This window comes from Onychostoma macrolepis, chromosome 02 (assembly GCF_012432095.1).
Source record: "Onychostoma macrolepis isolate SWU-2019 chromosome 02, ASM1243209v1, whole genome shotgun sequence".
NCBI lineage: Eukaryota > Metazoa > Chordata > Actinopteri > Cypriniformes > Cyprinidae > Onychostoma > Onychostoma macrolepis.
The window spans coordinates 15,830,115-15,846,435 of record NC_081156.1 but is presented as its reverse complement, the minus strand read 5'-3'; the positions used below and the strand labels follow the sequence as shown (position 1 = coordinate 15,846,435).

Here is a 16,321-nt window from a genome sequence, read left to right as displayed (position 1 = left end):
AAATGCCTAAACTGCATGCAGAAGAAGAAAGTGTGCAGCAAAGATTCAAGACTGTAAAATATACATTATAATAGCCTAACTAGGCTATAATTACGAAACAATAAATAAATGTTACATAACTTATAGGTTCATCAGTTTACACTTACATAAAACGAAAACATAAAAGGCTCTGGTTAACATGGAAATGCTTGAAAATGTATGTTTCATGTGTTAGCCTTGTGTTAACCAACTGGCACAGCATAAAATACAGACTCGATTGTTTGTTTATTTATTTTGTTTTTATTTTATTCAGTTTTAACATAATATGGAGAGACAGAGACCGTGGAAAACATGCGATTTTTTTCTTTTTTAACAAAACTGCAACAATATCTTTGAACAGCAGATGGAGACATGCGATGATGTTGTAAAATTAACTGCGCATAGGGAAAGCCCTTAACTATTTAAACCTTACAAGCAGAAATATAGCCTGCTTCCCGCTTTGTATTACGAGCACAGGCACATTTTACTGGATTTTGTGTGATGCGGATACCTATTTACATTCCATACTCATTACTTTACTATAAATTGCGTAGAATTTCACTACTTATTCGCATATTAAAGCTGCTCTATATAGATTAAACACCATTAGGAAGAAATCAAAACAATCAATATAGTAAGCTACTTCCACGAATCTCTAAATCTCACTCTTATTCTTCTCTTACTGTATTTTCGCATTCATTCTTATGATTACGAACCAGAGCTGAAAACTATAAACTAGACCAAAGGTTCGTGTATTTTATTTTGACTCGTGATTAAATATCGCAGCTCCACAGTCGAGTTCTTAAGGCGTTGATGAAGAAATCAGTCAACTTTGTACGGACTCCTGTCATTGGGCGAGCTGCGTGCTCCCCGGCCGTGCTTTTATTTTTAATATGAGGGAGGGGGTTCCCAGAAAATACCTCCTCCTGCTGTTCCTCAGCTCTATCTCGTGAATATCAAACACTCGCCGTCTCCATATTGGAAGCAGAGATCAGAAAACACGGGAAAACATGAAGAGGCAGTTTTTGACGATCGCTTAAGGGCGCGGATGTCGGCGTTCTCCGCTATAGCTCCAGGAGTTTAGACGCAAGCGTTCAGACATCGCGCGGGTCATTTATTCAGCCTGCATTTGGAGGTTTCATGGTCAGCTCGCTAACGCTATCTTATATTAGCAATCCAGCCTCCAACTACTTGTTAGCCTTTCAGCGCTGGCGCAACTGATTTTTGTTATGCGCATCCGTACGGGCTGATTGATCAAATGTGTGTCCGCGACGCGTATTTTAATGCAACAAAACGCAAAGATTAGTGGTCGGGTGCAGTCCGTTCGCCCACGCTAGCCTGAGCGACAGCAGTCTGCTGCTGGCTGGAGATCTGCCATTAACTCGACTAGCTGTTAGCACAAGCTGAGACACGGACACGGCCAGAACTCGCTGGAAAAAGGAGCTAACATCTCGTTTCCATGGACAACACGTCCATAATAACGCAGGTTACGAACCCCAAGGAGGAGGAGATACTCTCGTCAAGTGCTGAGAAAGGTGAGAGGTGTTTTTGTGTGTTGAAGTTGCTCGCCGTAGCGCGTTTTGTTAGCTTTACCCACCATTTTAAACGAGCGGGCTGCGAGCCTGAGTCCGCGGACAAGAAACATTTTAGGCATTTCATCACTGTTTGCACTAACAGAAGTGAGAATAAGGCGTTTTTTGTTCACTTTTAATATGCTTTTATATGACAGTGTGTTATTGTTGATGCAGAACGATGACCGAGTGTGTGTGTTTATATAACGGAGTCGTCGTAAAGGCGCAATGTAAACTGCTGGAGACTGAAAGTTTTGGGCTCTGTCAGCGTCGGTCGCCCGTGATGTGGATGGAGACCAACATAAACATGTTTCTTTCTGTCACGAGGCAGAAGTGCTCAGGAAGAATTGCATAAGTAGAGCGCTTTAAAGAGCACATGTTTTATTTAGTGTGTTTTTAAGAAGCAGTGGACTTTAAAGTGTTCTTTTTTTCAATCCAGTCAGCAACAGGAATAGTTAAGTAGGTATGCTATTTAGTTGGCTAAAAAATTTTTTTACTCAACGGACAAGTCAGTTATGTGATGCTTTAGGTTGTCAGGAGGTAAACTAACATTTAATGCGTGAAAATTCATATATGTGTATATATATATTACAGCAAGATGCCACAGGTGACTAGGGCACACATTTTAACTAATAGATAACACCAAGTTTTGTGAAATGTTATGACAATAAGGCACTGTATAATTACGTTGGCACTAATTTGCATACAAATCCAGAGAATAAATCTGAACACTGGATAAAATCAGGTTCAAAATTCTTGGTTTATTCTGTTGACACAGTTGTTGTTTTTTTTTTTTTTTACAGATTGGTTTTTATAGAGTGGTTTTGGTTTCTTTTTTTTTTAATCACTCCATAAATCAGAAAATACTGTCTGCCAGAAAAAAAAGAAGACATTTTCACCATGTTTTTAGGAATTAATTGTTCTATAAATTAGGCAAATGTTATAAGAACAAACCCATCTGTAAAAATCGTAAGTATTTTAATAGAAATAAAACTGGAAAGTTTGGTGTAACTAAAGTGAAACTAAATATTTCTGGCTCAGTGCATGAGAAAAAGTAATATTGAGAAAACAACATTTAAAAATATGTATTGCAATTGAAATCTACAAACACAAATAGATAAAGTATAATAAAATATATATATTTTTAAATAAACACATGTCCTTTCCATTAGTTCTATTAGTGAGTGTGCCTATCTCACCTTGAATATCTAAATATTTCAAATAAAGATTGAAAAAAAAAAATGAGTTCATCTGTCTCTGCTGCAGCTATGAAGGCAGTTTTGCAAAACTGCCTCTGGCTTCCCATCTGAGGATGTCCGGCTCTGACACCAGGCATTTGGATGGAGCACTTCCAGGGCTTTACCTTTGACCTCTGGGTGGCTGAGTAGAGAATCTCTTCAACAGCTGCCCTCTCAAAACAGCACAGAATAAAGTTGAACCGTCTAAAATGGTCTTTGTGCTCTTGATGGCCTATTAGGCAACACTTTGAATGCCTTTTGTGACTTACATATACTGCCTTGATCTCATCCAGACCAGGCCATTAATGAGTCTTTCCAACATGTAGATTAATATTAAGCCAGAAGTAATTAAAGTCAGTAGTAATTACAGGATTTTTCTAAGGCAGCTGCATCTTCTCATTCCTTCAGCTCTGATGGCATCTGAGGGAGACCGCCGCAGTGATCAATGTCTCTGGCCCATTGCCTGACAGGGATCTTTTTTGCATTCTGTCCACAATTATGTAAAACTCTCTGTATTTCACTGCGTTTTATTCCTTTACTTATTTGGAGTGCATATGGAAATACTTTATATAACAACTGCTCATTGGGAGCTTTTGTAGTCTATATGTTTTACTCTTTATTTGTGGTAAAGGTGTTTAAATAAAAACTAGATTACAGACAGATGTGTGGTTTTGCCTTTTGTGTTTACGTCTCTGTTGTGGTTTTGCAAAGACGCTCTCATTGCGTCGGGCTAGTCAGTAGATATCAAGATACGTGTTTTTACACTTTAAAGCATGATGCTGCACATGCTTTCTGACACGTCAACTCCTACAGTATTCTTGAGTGAAGCCAAGCTGCTGTCCTCCCACTTATGAAAAATGATCCACTCCTTTGAAAACAAAATAACAGCTCATAATACATATTTAGAAGCTGCTTTCTCCATCAAAACTATTGAAAGTCCACTTGAAGTTGTAAATGTCAGCAGAATCTTTCCAGTTGTCATAATTTGTGATGCATTTGATAAGGCATTAGATTTCATACTTAATTTTGGTGTAAAGTATTGCAGAGTTTTTGAAATTTGGAGGAGAAAAGCATGAGATGTTCGGCTGAAGCTTTGAGATGGCTAAAGGGGCGGGAGAGGAATGCACTGTTCTCATAGGCTGTTCATTTTCTTAGCTCCCCCTCCCCTGCTGCTGCCCCTCCTCTCCTCTTCCCTCTCTCCCTCAAATATTCCCCCTCTCCCAATGCCTCTGAAGTCGTCACTGAAGCTTCAGGAACGAGGGAAAATAGCCTCTGTCCCTTAAAATGGTGCTGGATTCGGCAGCCAATGACTGGAGGGATGAGGCTTTAGGAGCCTAAAGGGGATGGGGTGGGGTTTGTAAGCGAGTGGGGTCTAGTTTCATTTTTTTTCCCTGCTTGTCACTATTTTTAAAGGGCCTTTACTTGCTGGTGACCTCAGTGTTAACATTTAGAGCCTCCGCTGTGGCGCTGGAATGAAGGCAGATTATTATTAGTATGTGTGTGAATGAGGAGAGGAGAACCGTGAGGGTCTGTGATGTTGTGCAGTGTGTTGGTGTAAAGCCTGTCCATAATCAGTTGTAATAGCCTGGACGTTTAATTAAAGAGCCCAAGTGACATCCTGCACTGGGAGAAAGCCATTTTCCTAAAGGGTGTTCGGACATTCCCACCACCAGTGTCCTAATAAGTGTTATTGAACCTTATGTGCAACTGATAATCGATAACCAATATCATGGCCTATATATGTATCAATATATCTGTTCAAAAGTTTGGGGTCATAAGGATTAAAAAAAAGAAAAGAAAAAAAGAACACTTTTATTGAGCATGAATGCAATTAAATTGATCAAAAATGACAGTAAAGATATTTAAAATGTTGCAAAAAAGTTTTTCAAATAAATGCTGTATTTTTAACTTTCTATTCATCAGAGAATCCTGGAAAAAAAGTCACGTTTTTCACAAAAATGTATTGAAGGATTTGTGAAGGACTGTGTGACATTGATGACTGCAATTCAGTTGTGCCATCAAAGTAATAAATTGCATTTTAAAATATATTCACATAAAAAGAGTTATTTTAAATTGCAATAATATTTTACAATTTAACTGTATGTTTGATCAAATAAACTATTGTGCATACATGTTTTGGTATTATATTAGTTTATATATTTTTACGTTATGGTGGGTAAACCTTAAAAATAACCATAAAATGGCTAAAGATATCATCTTAAAAAAGTGTATTTAAAAAAAAAACTGTTTGAATTAGGGGGGAAAACCTGATATAAATGACATGAATTTATTATAAACAGCAACCTGAAATAAACAAGCCACTAATGCACCAGAGTTGCCACTAATAATGCATTCCTAGGAAATTATTGTTGCAGTCATGTTCAATATATTCTCTCTGTCCATTCTTTTGTCAGTTTCGCTGTCTAACAGCAGTCTGAAGAAGAAGAGGACTCGCAGCATCTTCAGCTCATTTTTCTGCTGTCTGAGAAGTTACGATGCCGAGCCCCCCACCACCCCCAACAACAACAGCAGCCCTCTGCCTCCACCTGTGGAGGAGAACGGAGCTCCACCAAAGGTGAGATGCCCAAACATCCTCTTTACACAGGGAGTGATTACAGTCAATCGGATGCTCATTTATTCAGAGGCCTCTGCTTCTGCGTCTCACCGTCATTTGTGGTTTGCTGATGTTAAACAGAAGTCATCACAACTCTCTCTCTCTCTCTCTCTCTCTCTGTGCAGACTGTATCACATTTGTCTGAATTATTGTCCGTTTGTCTTGTGGTTCAGCACCTCATTTCCTCTCCTGTTTGTTTCCTCTGTCTTCATCTCTCATATCCCAGTGTGACCAGGTTGAGGTCATCCCTATCCCCAGTGTATGTATGATTCCACTCCACTCCACTCCGTGCCGTCTGTCTGTGTGCTCTCGCATGCCGCATGGAGCGCCGCACCACTGTACACTTGAATCCACTTTTGAAGCGGCTCTGTGGACAGTGATGCACTTTGCCTGATGGATGCTTGCATGCACTGTATATTATACTACTTCTGAGGCGACTGGAAAGCCTAACGTTTTTCCACACAAGTATAGGTTAAGGCATTTTCAACATGTGTTGGCTATGCCCACCCTCCTGCTTTTTAACTATTGGGAGTATGACTGCTTGTGATTTGATAATGCAAGTGTTTTTCCACTGTATTCTAGTCCGTTTAATAGGGATGGGACAATACAGCTACCTCCCGATTTGATACTATCACGATACTTAGGTGCCGATATGATATGTATTGCGATTCGATATGGCTATGTGTTGCGATTTTTGTTTTGTTTTTAACTCTAGACCATGGGAAAAAGTTCATTGATACAATTACTATACAGATTCCACACACATCTTAGCAGTCACTATTGCGATTCGATATTACAGATTATTGTGATATTTGTTTGCTTATTAAAGACTAGACAATGGAAAATAGTTGATTATACGCAAGTTGGCATTACTCAAGCCATCCTAGTTGTATACGACTTTCTTCTTTCAGACGAATATAATTGAAGTTATATTAAAAATGTCCTGGCTCTTCCAAGTTTTATAATGGCTGATGATATTATTCAGTAATCCAATAGAAGTCCAATAATCTGCTCCAATCAAGGCCTTTATTAACCCCCCCAGAGCTTTTTATGATGGATGCATTTTATTGTACTCCTATTGGACTATTGAAAATCAACAGCCATTCAATGCCATTATAAATCTTGGGAGAGCCAGGACATTTTTTAACACAACTCCGATTGTTTTCGTCTGATAAAAAGAAGAAAGTCGTATACAAATCTTGAGTCTTGAGGCTTGAGGTTGAGTAAATCATGGGGTAACTTTAATTTTTGGGTGAACTATCCCTTCAAGTCTTAGTTTGCACCTTTTTGGAAATCAACCTACAAGTGGCTTTCTTGAATTTTGTTCTTATATTATGTTGCAATATTGATGAAAGTAAAAATATGACACAAGGTTCATAAATAGGTTGGCCGATTATATGCGATCTTTAATTGATAAGCTGTTTAACTCCAGTTGGGAAGGTCAGATCTCATGATCCTTAATGATTTCGCCACAAGATTTTAGTAACCCCATAGTGATGTTTCTACTGCATGATTTGCTGTACCGTTTTTTGTGTACTGACTAGAAAGTCACGTCGAGCCAAACTGTAAGTGTTCTAGTTTCTTTTTGTGTTCATTCAGCAGTTTGGACCAGGATCATGACTGCACCCCAGCGGTTCCTACTAAGCTTGATTCATCCCATTAAACAGACAGGGATTTAGATTAGATGAACTCGACAGCATACTGCCTCCCTCCATAACAAGATTGCCTCCGCTTGTATCGAGACGGTGCAGCGAGGATTAGAGAACTGGATCAAGTGAGCGACCCATTCACCCGTAGCTTATAAATAAAGTGATGGGATTTCATACAGGCAGCCAGTGCTGAAGTCACTCTCTCACTCTCTAACCTTACCCATCCTGCATCTCTGATTAATGTGTGAAAAACCTTTTAATCCCCACGCACAGCCGTAATCCTTTCCACTTCCGCTCGGAAGAGCTGGGATGTTACTGCATGAGCGTCATCTGTGCAGCTCAGGAAACACACTTCCTAAAATGCCCGAAGCTGTCCCTTACAATTTCCAGAGGAAATGTGTAGATGGTTGGGAACTGTGCTGCTTTTTCCCCATCTTTCTGCTCATTTTGCTTGATAACGGTCTAACACGTCGTGGTTTAACCTCCCGTGCCTCATTTCTCACTCATTACTCTGATGTTGATCCATGTTCATCACGTTTACTCTCTCTGTTTTACATTTCCACAGCCTCCAGAGAAGTACCTCCTACCTGAGGTTAACATAAATGACTATGGGAAGAAGTGTGTGGTAATAGACTTGGATGAGACTCTGGTGCACAGCTCGTTTAAGGTAATTCATTAATTATTGCCTGTAGAAGTTAGTTCAGGTGTTTCCCAAACAAAAACAACTAGGGATGGACTGCAGATGCAGTGACTTCTCTCTGTAATTTGCTCAGTGACTGTGACCCACAGTGACCTATTTTGCGTTAGGGATATACATGTATGCAGGCAGAGCTTCCTGTGATGCTTAGTGACGGCCCAGTCAGGGCGCATTTGTCTCTGCTGCTAGTAGGAGGAGAGTTGAAGAGCAACACTGATTGTGAAACTCAATATTGGGCTTTTCAGCATCTTCATCTGTGTATGAAGCTGAAATTTAGTGCAGGGCAGGGTTTTTATAGTTAACTAAAACTGAAACTATAAATGACTCTTTAACCCTTTAAAGCCCATTGTATCATATTAATACACAATTCTATGGCCTCTAAATTATCAACATGATCAGAACTTTGCTGAAAAACCTGTTGTACACAATCTACTAGGCTACATGCCTTTTGCCATCTGATCGATAGTTCATACTTTTCAACAAGTAAAGGACATTTTAGTATTGTTCTAAAACATCCCACTTTAGGTCGAATTACACGTGTCTTTCTGCTGTGAAATCGTTAATGATTTTTATAAAGTAAACAATATAACTTTTATATTGTTTGTTATATTTCAAGAGTAAACACTTACTGAACTGAAGCAACTTATGTTTACTTAATAATCCATAAAAATATGTTGCCAAATATTCTCGCCATGTTGGCCATCTAAGTATTAGCAAGTTAGAAACTGCACAAAATTGCATATTTTGGGCCTCTAAATAAACAAAAAGTCTGTGCGTCATACAGTATGAGTCATAAAAGCCTGATATACCAAATAAGATTTTTTTTAAGGCTCAAACTGCTCAAAAAAGAAAAGAAAAGATTTTTCTGACTGTTTCATATGTCAGGCTTTGCAGGGCAAATTTGCCTTGAGGTTCATTGATTTCATTCATGCTAAGGACAAATATTTGAGGTGTGCAGTTCTCAAACCTCCCTCACAAGAGATTATTAATATTTGATTAGGCAGGTTTGTGGTGAAAGAGCACAGACGCCCTCTGCTGTTTATCACTACTGTTTTATTTTGCTTATGCAAAATATAAGTAAATAGAGCTAATCACATATCAATTATATCTAGTTGCGGTCATGATTTTTATCAGCTGTTGTTATATTATGTGTATATTATATGTAATATATGTGACTAAAACACTCACTTGGGATTTATTTTAACTATAAGAAAGACAAAGCATGAGAGAAGTAATGATTCATAGAAAACGCATATTTGCAACTGACATGTTTAAGTTGTTTGTGATAATGTTGAATAGTTTTTGTGACTAAAACCATGAGAAGCCCTTAAAAGATGTTATTTTTGTAGAATCTGGTGATACAACTGGCTGAGTAGTGATAAGAATTTTATAATTAATGGATTCATGTATCAAATGCAACCTTAAATATTCTGTATTTGGAATGATGGATTTCATGAGCCTGAGTGATGCTCAGAACCAAAGTGAATAAATGCATGAAATAAACATTTTAGAAGTGCTTGCAATTAGACAAGTGTTTAGTCTTCATTGTAATTCCTTCTTTATTGGAAGGATTTTTCAGAAATCATGTCAGACTTAGGTTTGGGTGGGTTTAGTTGGATCACGTCCTCCACATTTGTCTCCCATCTGAGGTTGGGTCATAACTCGTCTGTGTTGTTTGTTTCTTTCTCACAGCCCATTAGCAACGCTGATTTCATCGTCCCCGTGGAGATCGACGGCACAGTGCATCAGGTACAGTACTGATGGAAACATGCGCTGGTTTCATATTACACTGACATCAGATTGCTGAAGATGTGAACGTTTGAGCAATTATAAAAGCTCTAGTGTATTCTGTAGCAGTTATGAAGCCATTTATGTGTTTTATGTCAGTGTCAACTTCATTAGATGAAGTGTTGGCTGAGTGGCTGTTCCCTTGTTCAAGTAATCCAGGATAGGCTGTCTGTCCTGAGAGGCCTATTCATGATTACTTGCACTAGGTGGCAGTCGTTTATCTTCATGGAGCTGATGTAAATCATCTGTGCTTGATTTGTGTTCCTTAGTGTTTTGGCTTTCAGATTGAAGAACAAGAAAATGACTTCTATTGTATTATATTGTTATTATGTTATATTGCTATATTATATTTGATAGTGTATTGTTTTATGATGATGTGCTATTATTGTAATATGTGTTTTATTTTATTAAGATTTATAAAGATGACAAAGATTAGTCATTTCAATTATCTTAAATGGCTTAGCGTATCACTCTTATGTTTTTTGTTTTGTAATTTTATTATTATGTTTATGAAGATTATAAGTTTTCATATTATTTTTCTAGTTTGTTTAAAAAAGGATTTCACTTATGTGTTATATATTATAATAACACATAATAAAGATTCAATTTATCATATAAATGAACTTAAATGGCTCAGTTTATCACTTATATTTTTTGTTTCAGAATTTTTAATATATTATGAAAATGTATTAATGTTTATATTATGTTTGTATAGTATATTGTTTAAAAAAGGTTGAACTTGTGTTATATGTTATAAAGATTTATAAAGATTCAATTTATCATTTAATTTAACTTAAATGTCTCAACGTATCACAATATTATATTTTTGGTTTTGTAAATTTTATTATGTGTATTATGAAACTGTTATATTTTATAGAGTATTGTTACATATAGATTATAAAGATTCAATTTATCATTTAAATTAACTTAAATTGCTCTGTGTTTTACTATGTTTAATTGTATATTGTTTTGTAAATATTTTAAGTATTAAGAAAATGTTTTATCATTGCATTTTCGTAGTGTATTATTTTAGGAAGATTTTACTATTATGTGTTCTACATTATAGAGATTTGTAAGGACTATTTAATAATCCTTACAAATTTAATAATTAGTAAATATTTTATAAAAATGCATTTTTATTTTGACTTAAATTGCTCAATATTGTATTAATTTATACATTTAAAAAATAGGATATGTATTATATGTAACATTTATTATCATTTAAAATGTACTTAAATAGCTGTTATCACATTACTGCAGTATATACAATATTGTATCTTCTATTGTTTTATAACGATTTTATGTATTATGAGCACTTTGATATGATTTAAACTGACTTAAATGGCTCTGTGTATCACAATATCTCCCCTTCATAGGTGTATGTGCTCAAAAGGCCTCACGTTGACGAGTTCCTGCAGAAAATGGGCGAGCTGTTTGAATGTGTGCTTTTCACAGCCAGTCTAGCCAAGGTTTGTCCACCACACCATGACACTGACTCACTTAATGTCAACAAACATGTCAAAAGACTCAGCAGTCGGTCAGCGTCTCGTAACTCGCTACACAAAAACCTCACTGGCTGACACAGTCCAAATGTTATTTAAGGGAGAAAATACTGTGATACACCCCTGCTGAGTGGGTGTTGATTCATACCTGCTCTGCTAATATCTGACCCCCCTCTCTGTCTCTGTGTGGCCTGCGTTTGTTTTAGCCGCTAATGCATGGGTAAGTGTCTCTATGGCAAATGTGACTCTTCCAGAATGCGTGCAATGTACCAGTAGTTGCAGTCGCTGCTGCCTTCACCTTTGAAAGCTCACATTGTTTGAGTTTGGCCGCTTTTATGATACGCTGTGAAGTTTCATTTGTCGCCGTATATGTAGCCGATGTGTTTTGTTCTTCTCATAGCTGTTAGTGACACATTAGCTGTTGAGAATGTATGCGGCCCACTGTAGTTTAGATCACGTGTCTTGGTTGCTTCCGTGTCTGTTATATCGAGAACATAACGGCTCATTGGCTTTAATAGCAAGCTTTCTTACTGAGAGGCACATATCTGACTATGGTTTGTAGGTTTCCTTACAGTCCTCTTTGTAGACGTTTTGGTTTGCATAGACATGGAAATAGTGTTGCGTTGCCCTAGCAGCTTGCTTTTTCTGTTTTATATTTGTGTTTGTTGCAGGGAGCAGCTGGACGATTCTACAGTGACTCGACTGTTTAATCAGTGCATGAGCAGCTTGAAGGTGCTCCTTTAACTTGTTTGTAAGTGTCTGTTGTGTCTGTGTGTGCTTCAGTATGCTGACCCGGTGGCTGACCTGCTGGACCAGTGGGGTGTGTTTCGGGCGAGACTCTTCCGGGAATCCTGCGTTTTCCACAGAGGGAACTATGTTAAAGACCTTAGTCGGCTTGGGAGAGAGCTCAGGAACGTCATCATTGTGGACAACTCCCCTGCTTCCTACATTTTCCATCCTGAAAATGCTGTGAGTTTTGATTGCTGATGAAACTCCAAACTAAACCACAGTTTGGTTACTCTTGCATCTATATACTCTTCACGATTTACTCTTATGAGTCAGATTCTTTTAGCAAATCACAACCATGTAGCTCAACCCAAATGATTCTTATTGGTGAATTAAATACATACCGCTTACAATTACTGTTATGTTGTACTTTAGCCCTAAACTAGTTAATATGGTAAATCTGGTTATTCCTATGACAATGTATAGTTAAAGCTGCACCAAGATATAAAAATATATATATTATTAATCATAAAAAACCAAACCATGTCTTTACCACACTCATGAACCACATTCATCTGCAGAGGTGAAGCATAATCTTCTTTCAGTTTTATTTTTAACTACAAAATGGCCCAACATTAGATGGTGTACCTTTAGTGTACACCATACTGTACTCATTATGAGTTGTTGATATTTCAGAAAAATCAGTTGCCACAAATAAGTGAGTAAATTGAAAAATAAGTATCCACTTTTTTTTAAATGTATTTAATGCATAGTTGAGGTCAATTATAAGATTGCATTTATGCCACATATTTAAAAAAATAAAATAAAAAATGGACTCAATATTTATATATTTTAAATACATATCTTATTTTTATATTTATATAGTTTTAGTCATTTAACTTAATAAATGGCTCAGCATATCACTATTATATTTTTTGTTTCATAAATTACATTTCATAATTTATTAAGATTTATATACATTATATATAACAATTTATGGTTAAAGCCACTTAATATAAAGTGGAACTGATTTATATTGATGAGTTTATTTGCAAAAACAGATAACTCCGTTATTTAAAATGTTCAAATCATGTTTTCTTATCATGTTTTTGTGTTAGTTAGCTGTATTTTTTTTTGTAGTTATTTTTTTAACCTAATCAAAATAACCCAACTGCAGCTTGATTGAAATTAATTGGGATGTACAATGGAAAAAACATGATTTTTGAAAATTGTTAAAAATGGAGTTATCCGTTTTTGCAAATGAACTCTTCTTATGATAAAAATGAATTATTTTAATGATCTTGTAATCTGGATCTTGCATTCCCAACCCACCAATTTTTCTGCCTCAAAAGTGCCAAAAGAATTATGGAACCAGAATCAGAAACGGAACTCTGATACATTTCTTTGTTCCCATCCTTGTTCTTTTTTGTTTTATTTAGTATCTACTTTGGTTTCAGCAGCAATTTACCCTGTCTGGCAATAATTGTTTTTCCTCGTCAGTACAGCAATATATACAGTTATGTAAATCAAGATTTTGGACCGAAAACATGTCATAACATGAATGTGATTTATATAAGACAATGTCAGATAATAACTCTGTCTTGTGAAGGTTCCCGTGCAGTCGTGGTTTGATGACATGAATGACACGGAGCTCCTGGACCTGCTGCCTTTCTTTGAGGGACTGAGCAAAGAGGAGGAAGTGTACGGGGTGCTGCAGAACCTGAGGGGCAGGTAGCAGGCTGAGCCACAGCGGCCGGCGGCGAGGGGCCAGTGTGAGTCCCCTGCTCCGCTCCCAGCTCCTCTCTCCTCTCTCCTCCAGCCTGCAGTCCTCACCTCACCCATACCACCAGGACACGCACACCGTGACATAAACAGACTCTGAACATTTAATGGACACTCAAATATTTCTCTTTTGAAAAAGTGCTTATGATAAACCAAAAAATCAACTACTTCTTTTTCTTTCCCTTTTTTGAAACGAAATATCCAAGTCATAACCATTCTCTGAGGTGTTGCTATGCAGGTAGAAATCCGTAGGGTTAAAGGACTGTGGGGTTTCCTCTCCGACCCAACAAAGTGCCTTTTTTGAATGTCATTTTTATGGGGGAAATTAACATTTTGTAAACAACATATTTCCAGAGAACCTAATCTTTACAAGAATTATATGCTTTAAAACGGAGGCAGGTTGGACTCTTTTTATAAAAGCACTGTTAAAGAGGCCAGAGATTTTTAATTATGTAAAGCTGGGTACACGTCTCCATCTTCTGTTCTTCTTGTGCTCCTTCTGTTTTCAATTTTGCTTTAGCTTGTGCCATTATATAGACCGAGACTATTATCTAGACTTGTTTGTTTAGTTTGTTTTCTCAGAGCAAAGGAATGCATTTGCACTTGTTAGGTTACTCGTCTCATATACCACAGCTTCTTTTGCCAATTAACTCCTTAAATCGTGCCAATCGCTAATATTTGTCTCGCAATCCGATGCTGAAGTACATTTCTATTTCAGCAAACAGGCCCGACGCTAATATTGGTGCTGGAGACAAATGTTTGGACATTTCAAAAACAGAATTTTAGCCGCTAGTCTTTTTTTTTTAACTTTACATTGATCTGATTGCCTTTGGTGAAGTAGCGTAGACAGTGCAGTTGTTCCCCCCGGTAGTTGTTTTTTTAAAGGGGAAGTGTCCTTTATGGAAACCAGGATGCACAATTGCAAATGTATCCCTTTTATCGTTTTTAATTATTTTCTGTTCGAGTCGTGAGTTCTTGAGAATTGGTACAGGTCCATCATCTTTATATGTTTTGGAATTAGTTTCGACTCGTTTTAAACCATACCCTGCTGCTGCTACCACTGTATACTACACTACAAAAGACCTCCCTGTAGGGTACCACCAGTACCAGCCCAGGGACTAGAGCGCTGTGCAGCTTGTGCCAGAGCAGAATGGACACAATAGGGCCTTAAAGGGTTTGCTCTTGTCCTCTTGCAGAGCTGAACGCAGCCCTTTTGTCCCAGTGGGGGTTTGAAAGTGTTTGGCGCAAGCTGTGCAGACTCTCCATCACCGCAGTGCCTAAGACGAGAGGAGCAGCGGCGGGATGTCCTGATCCGCTGCTGAACAGGCAATAACCTCTCTCTCTCGTTTTCTCTCTCTGCCCAGAGTCCGCCACGTCACAGTTCGGTCACTACACGTTGTCCTTTTTATTTTATTTTTTTCTTCCCTCAGTCGTTCATCGTCTACCTCTCTCTATCTCTCTCTTCCTCCTGTTCTGCGGCAGGCGACGGAGAGCGATTCATTCTCACATTTATGGTCTTCTGTCAGTATTTGAGATGTATGCTTATGTTAGCCCACACTTGCTGTTTTCTGCTTGTTGACGTGCTGTACAGCCTCTCTTCAGTCGTCGGCGTCGATCTTCCAGACTGCCTGAATATTTGGCTTGCTAGTATTTTTGATTTCTAGCTTCTATTTCTAATCGTCAAACAATACTTTTTGCATATTTCACCTTTTTCTTTGGACACAGTAGAGTCCTGGTGATCTGGCAGCATTAAAGCACTATTGGTTTTGCTCACAGTTGTTGTTCTCCATGTGTTTTTCACAACTAAACTGTCAGGTGCTGTTTTTAAAACACTTTGTTTTTGTGTTGTCACTTAAATATCTCAAGTCGGCACATTTAATTAAATTATGCCTTATTTTCTTTATCGATGTTTTTCTTTCAGTAAGCCATACAGACACATTAAATGGTCCACAGATTGACTCGGGGTTGAAATCAGTTCGGAGAGGCTGTGCAGTGCTGATGTTTGGAGTATATTTCAAGCTGAATTGATTCATGGTTTTCGTAAGTTTTCTTCCGGACTCTGAGATGTTATATTAAAGCACCTTTTTAAAAAAACAACACAATGACTTTTATTTGACTTCTTTTATATTGCATGTGCTTGAAGTATCTCAGGTATTACTATTTCTCCAAAGCACGTCAGCTCTTGCAAGGTGTGTTTTAGCATATCTTAAGTGGTTTTAGACTAGTTTTAGTTTTACAAAATGAGCAGTCAGGTAATTATAAAAAGAAGTTTGTCACCTTGAAACTTTCTAATGTTATTACTTTAGAAAATGATAGTGTAAATGCTGGTAACAAGAAAGCTTTACAACTTCAGTAAATACAGTTGGGTCAAAGTCTGGGATGTAGCAGAAATGCTTTTTTGTATTTGATTTAATACATTTGTAGTTACATTTAAAATTAATTTATTTTATCAGTATAATGATTTGAGATGAGTTTAATTTAAAACCTGAATTTTGGATGTCTTAGCATGCGGTTCATCACTCAAAAGCTGCATGAACTCTACAAGTTTGTGCAAATTCTTATGATTATGTTTTCCAGTATAATTTGAGATGATCCAAAGAACAAAAAAACATCCATACATAAGAATCACATGATCAACTTGTGATTCTACAAATAGTGCAGAATCTTATGCTGCCTTCACGTGCTATCGGAAATTTCCTATTTCCTATTTATGAAGTCGTGATTACGAGCTTGTCG

General features: G+C 37.3%; 1 protein-coding gene across 2 annotated transcripts; it reads left to right on the top strand.

The window, feature by feature from the left end:
- Positions 1 to 814: 814 nt before the first annotated feature.
- ctdsplb (CTD (carboxy-terminal domain, RNA polymerase II, polypeptide A) small phosphatase-like b) lies at positions 815 to 15,484 on the top strand. 2 transcript variants are annotated; one of them, XM_058754677.1, is made up of 8 exons: positions 815 to 1,553; positions 5,242 to 5,402; positions 5,668 to 5,700; positions 7,656 to 7,757; positions 9,480 to 9,536; positions 10,952 to 11,044; positions 11,861 to 12,046; positions 13,413 to 15,484. In XM_058754677.1, exons 1-8 carry the CDS (start codon positions 1,478 to 1,480, stop codon positions 13,536 to 13,538), a joined length of 834 nt encoding a protein of 277 aa, XP_058610660.1. In that variant the 5' UTR covers positions 815 to 1,477; the 3' UTR covers positions 13,539 to 15,484. The 2 variants fall into 2 exon arrangements, with proteins under 2 accessions (XP_058610660.1, XP_058610669.1); XM_058754686.1 differs by lacking the exon at positions 5,668 to 5,700 and having other exon boundaries at positions 828 to 1,553.
- The last annotated feature ends 837 nt before the right edge of the window (positions 15,485 to 16,321 follow it).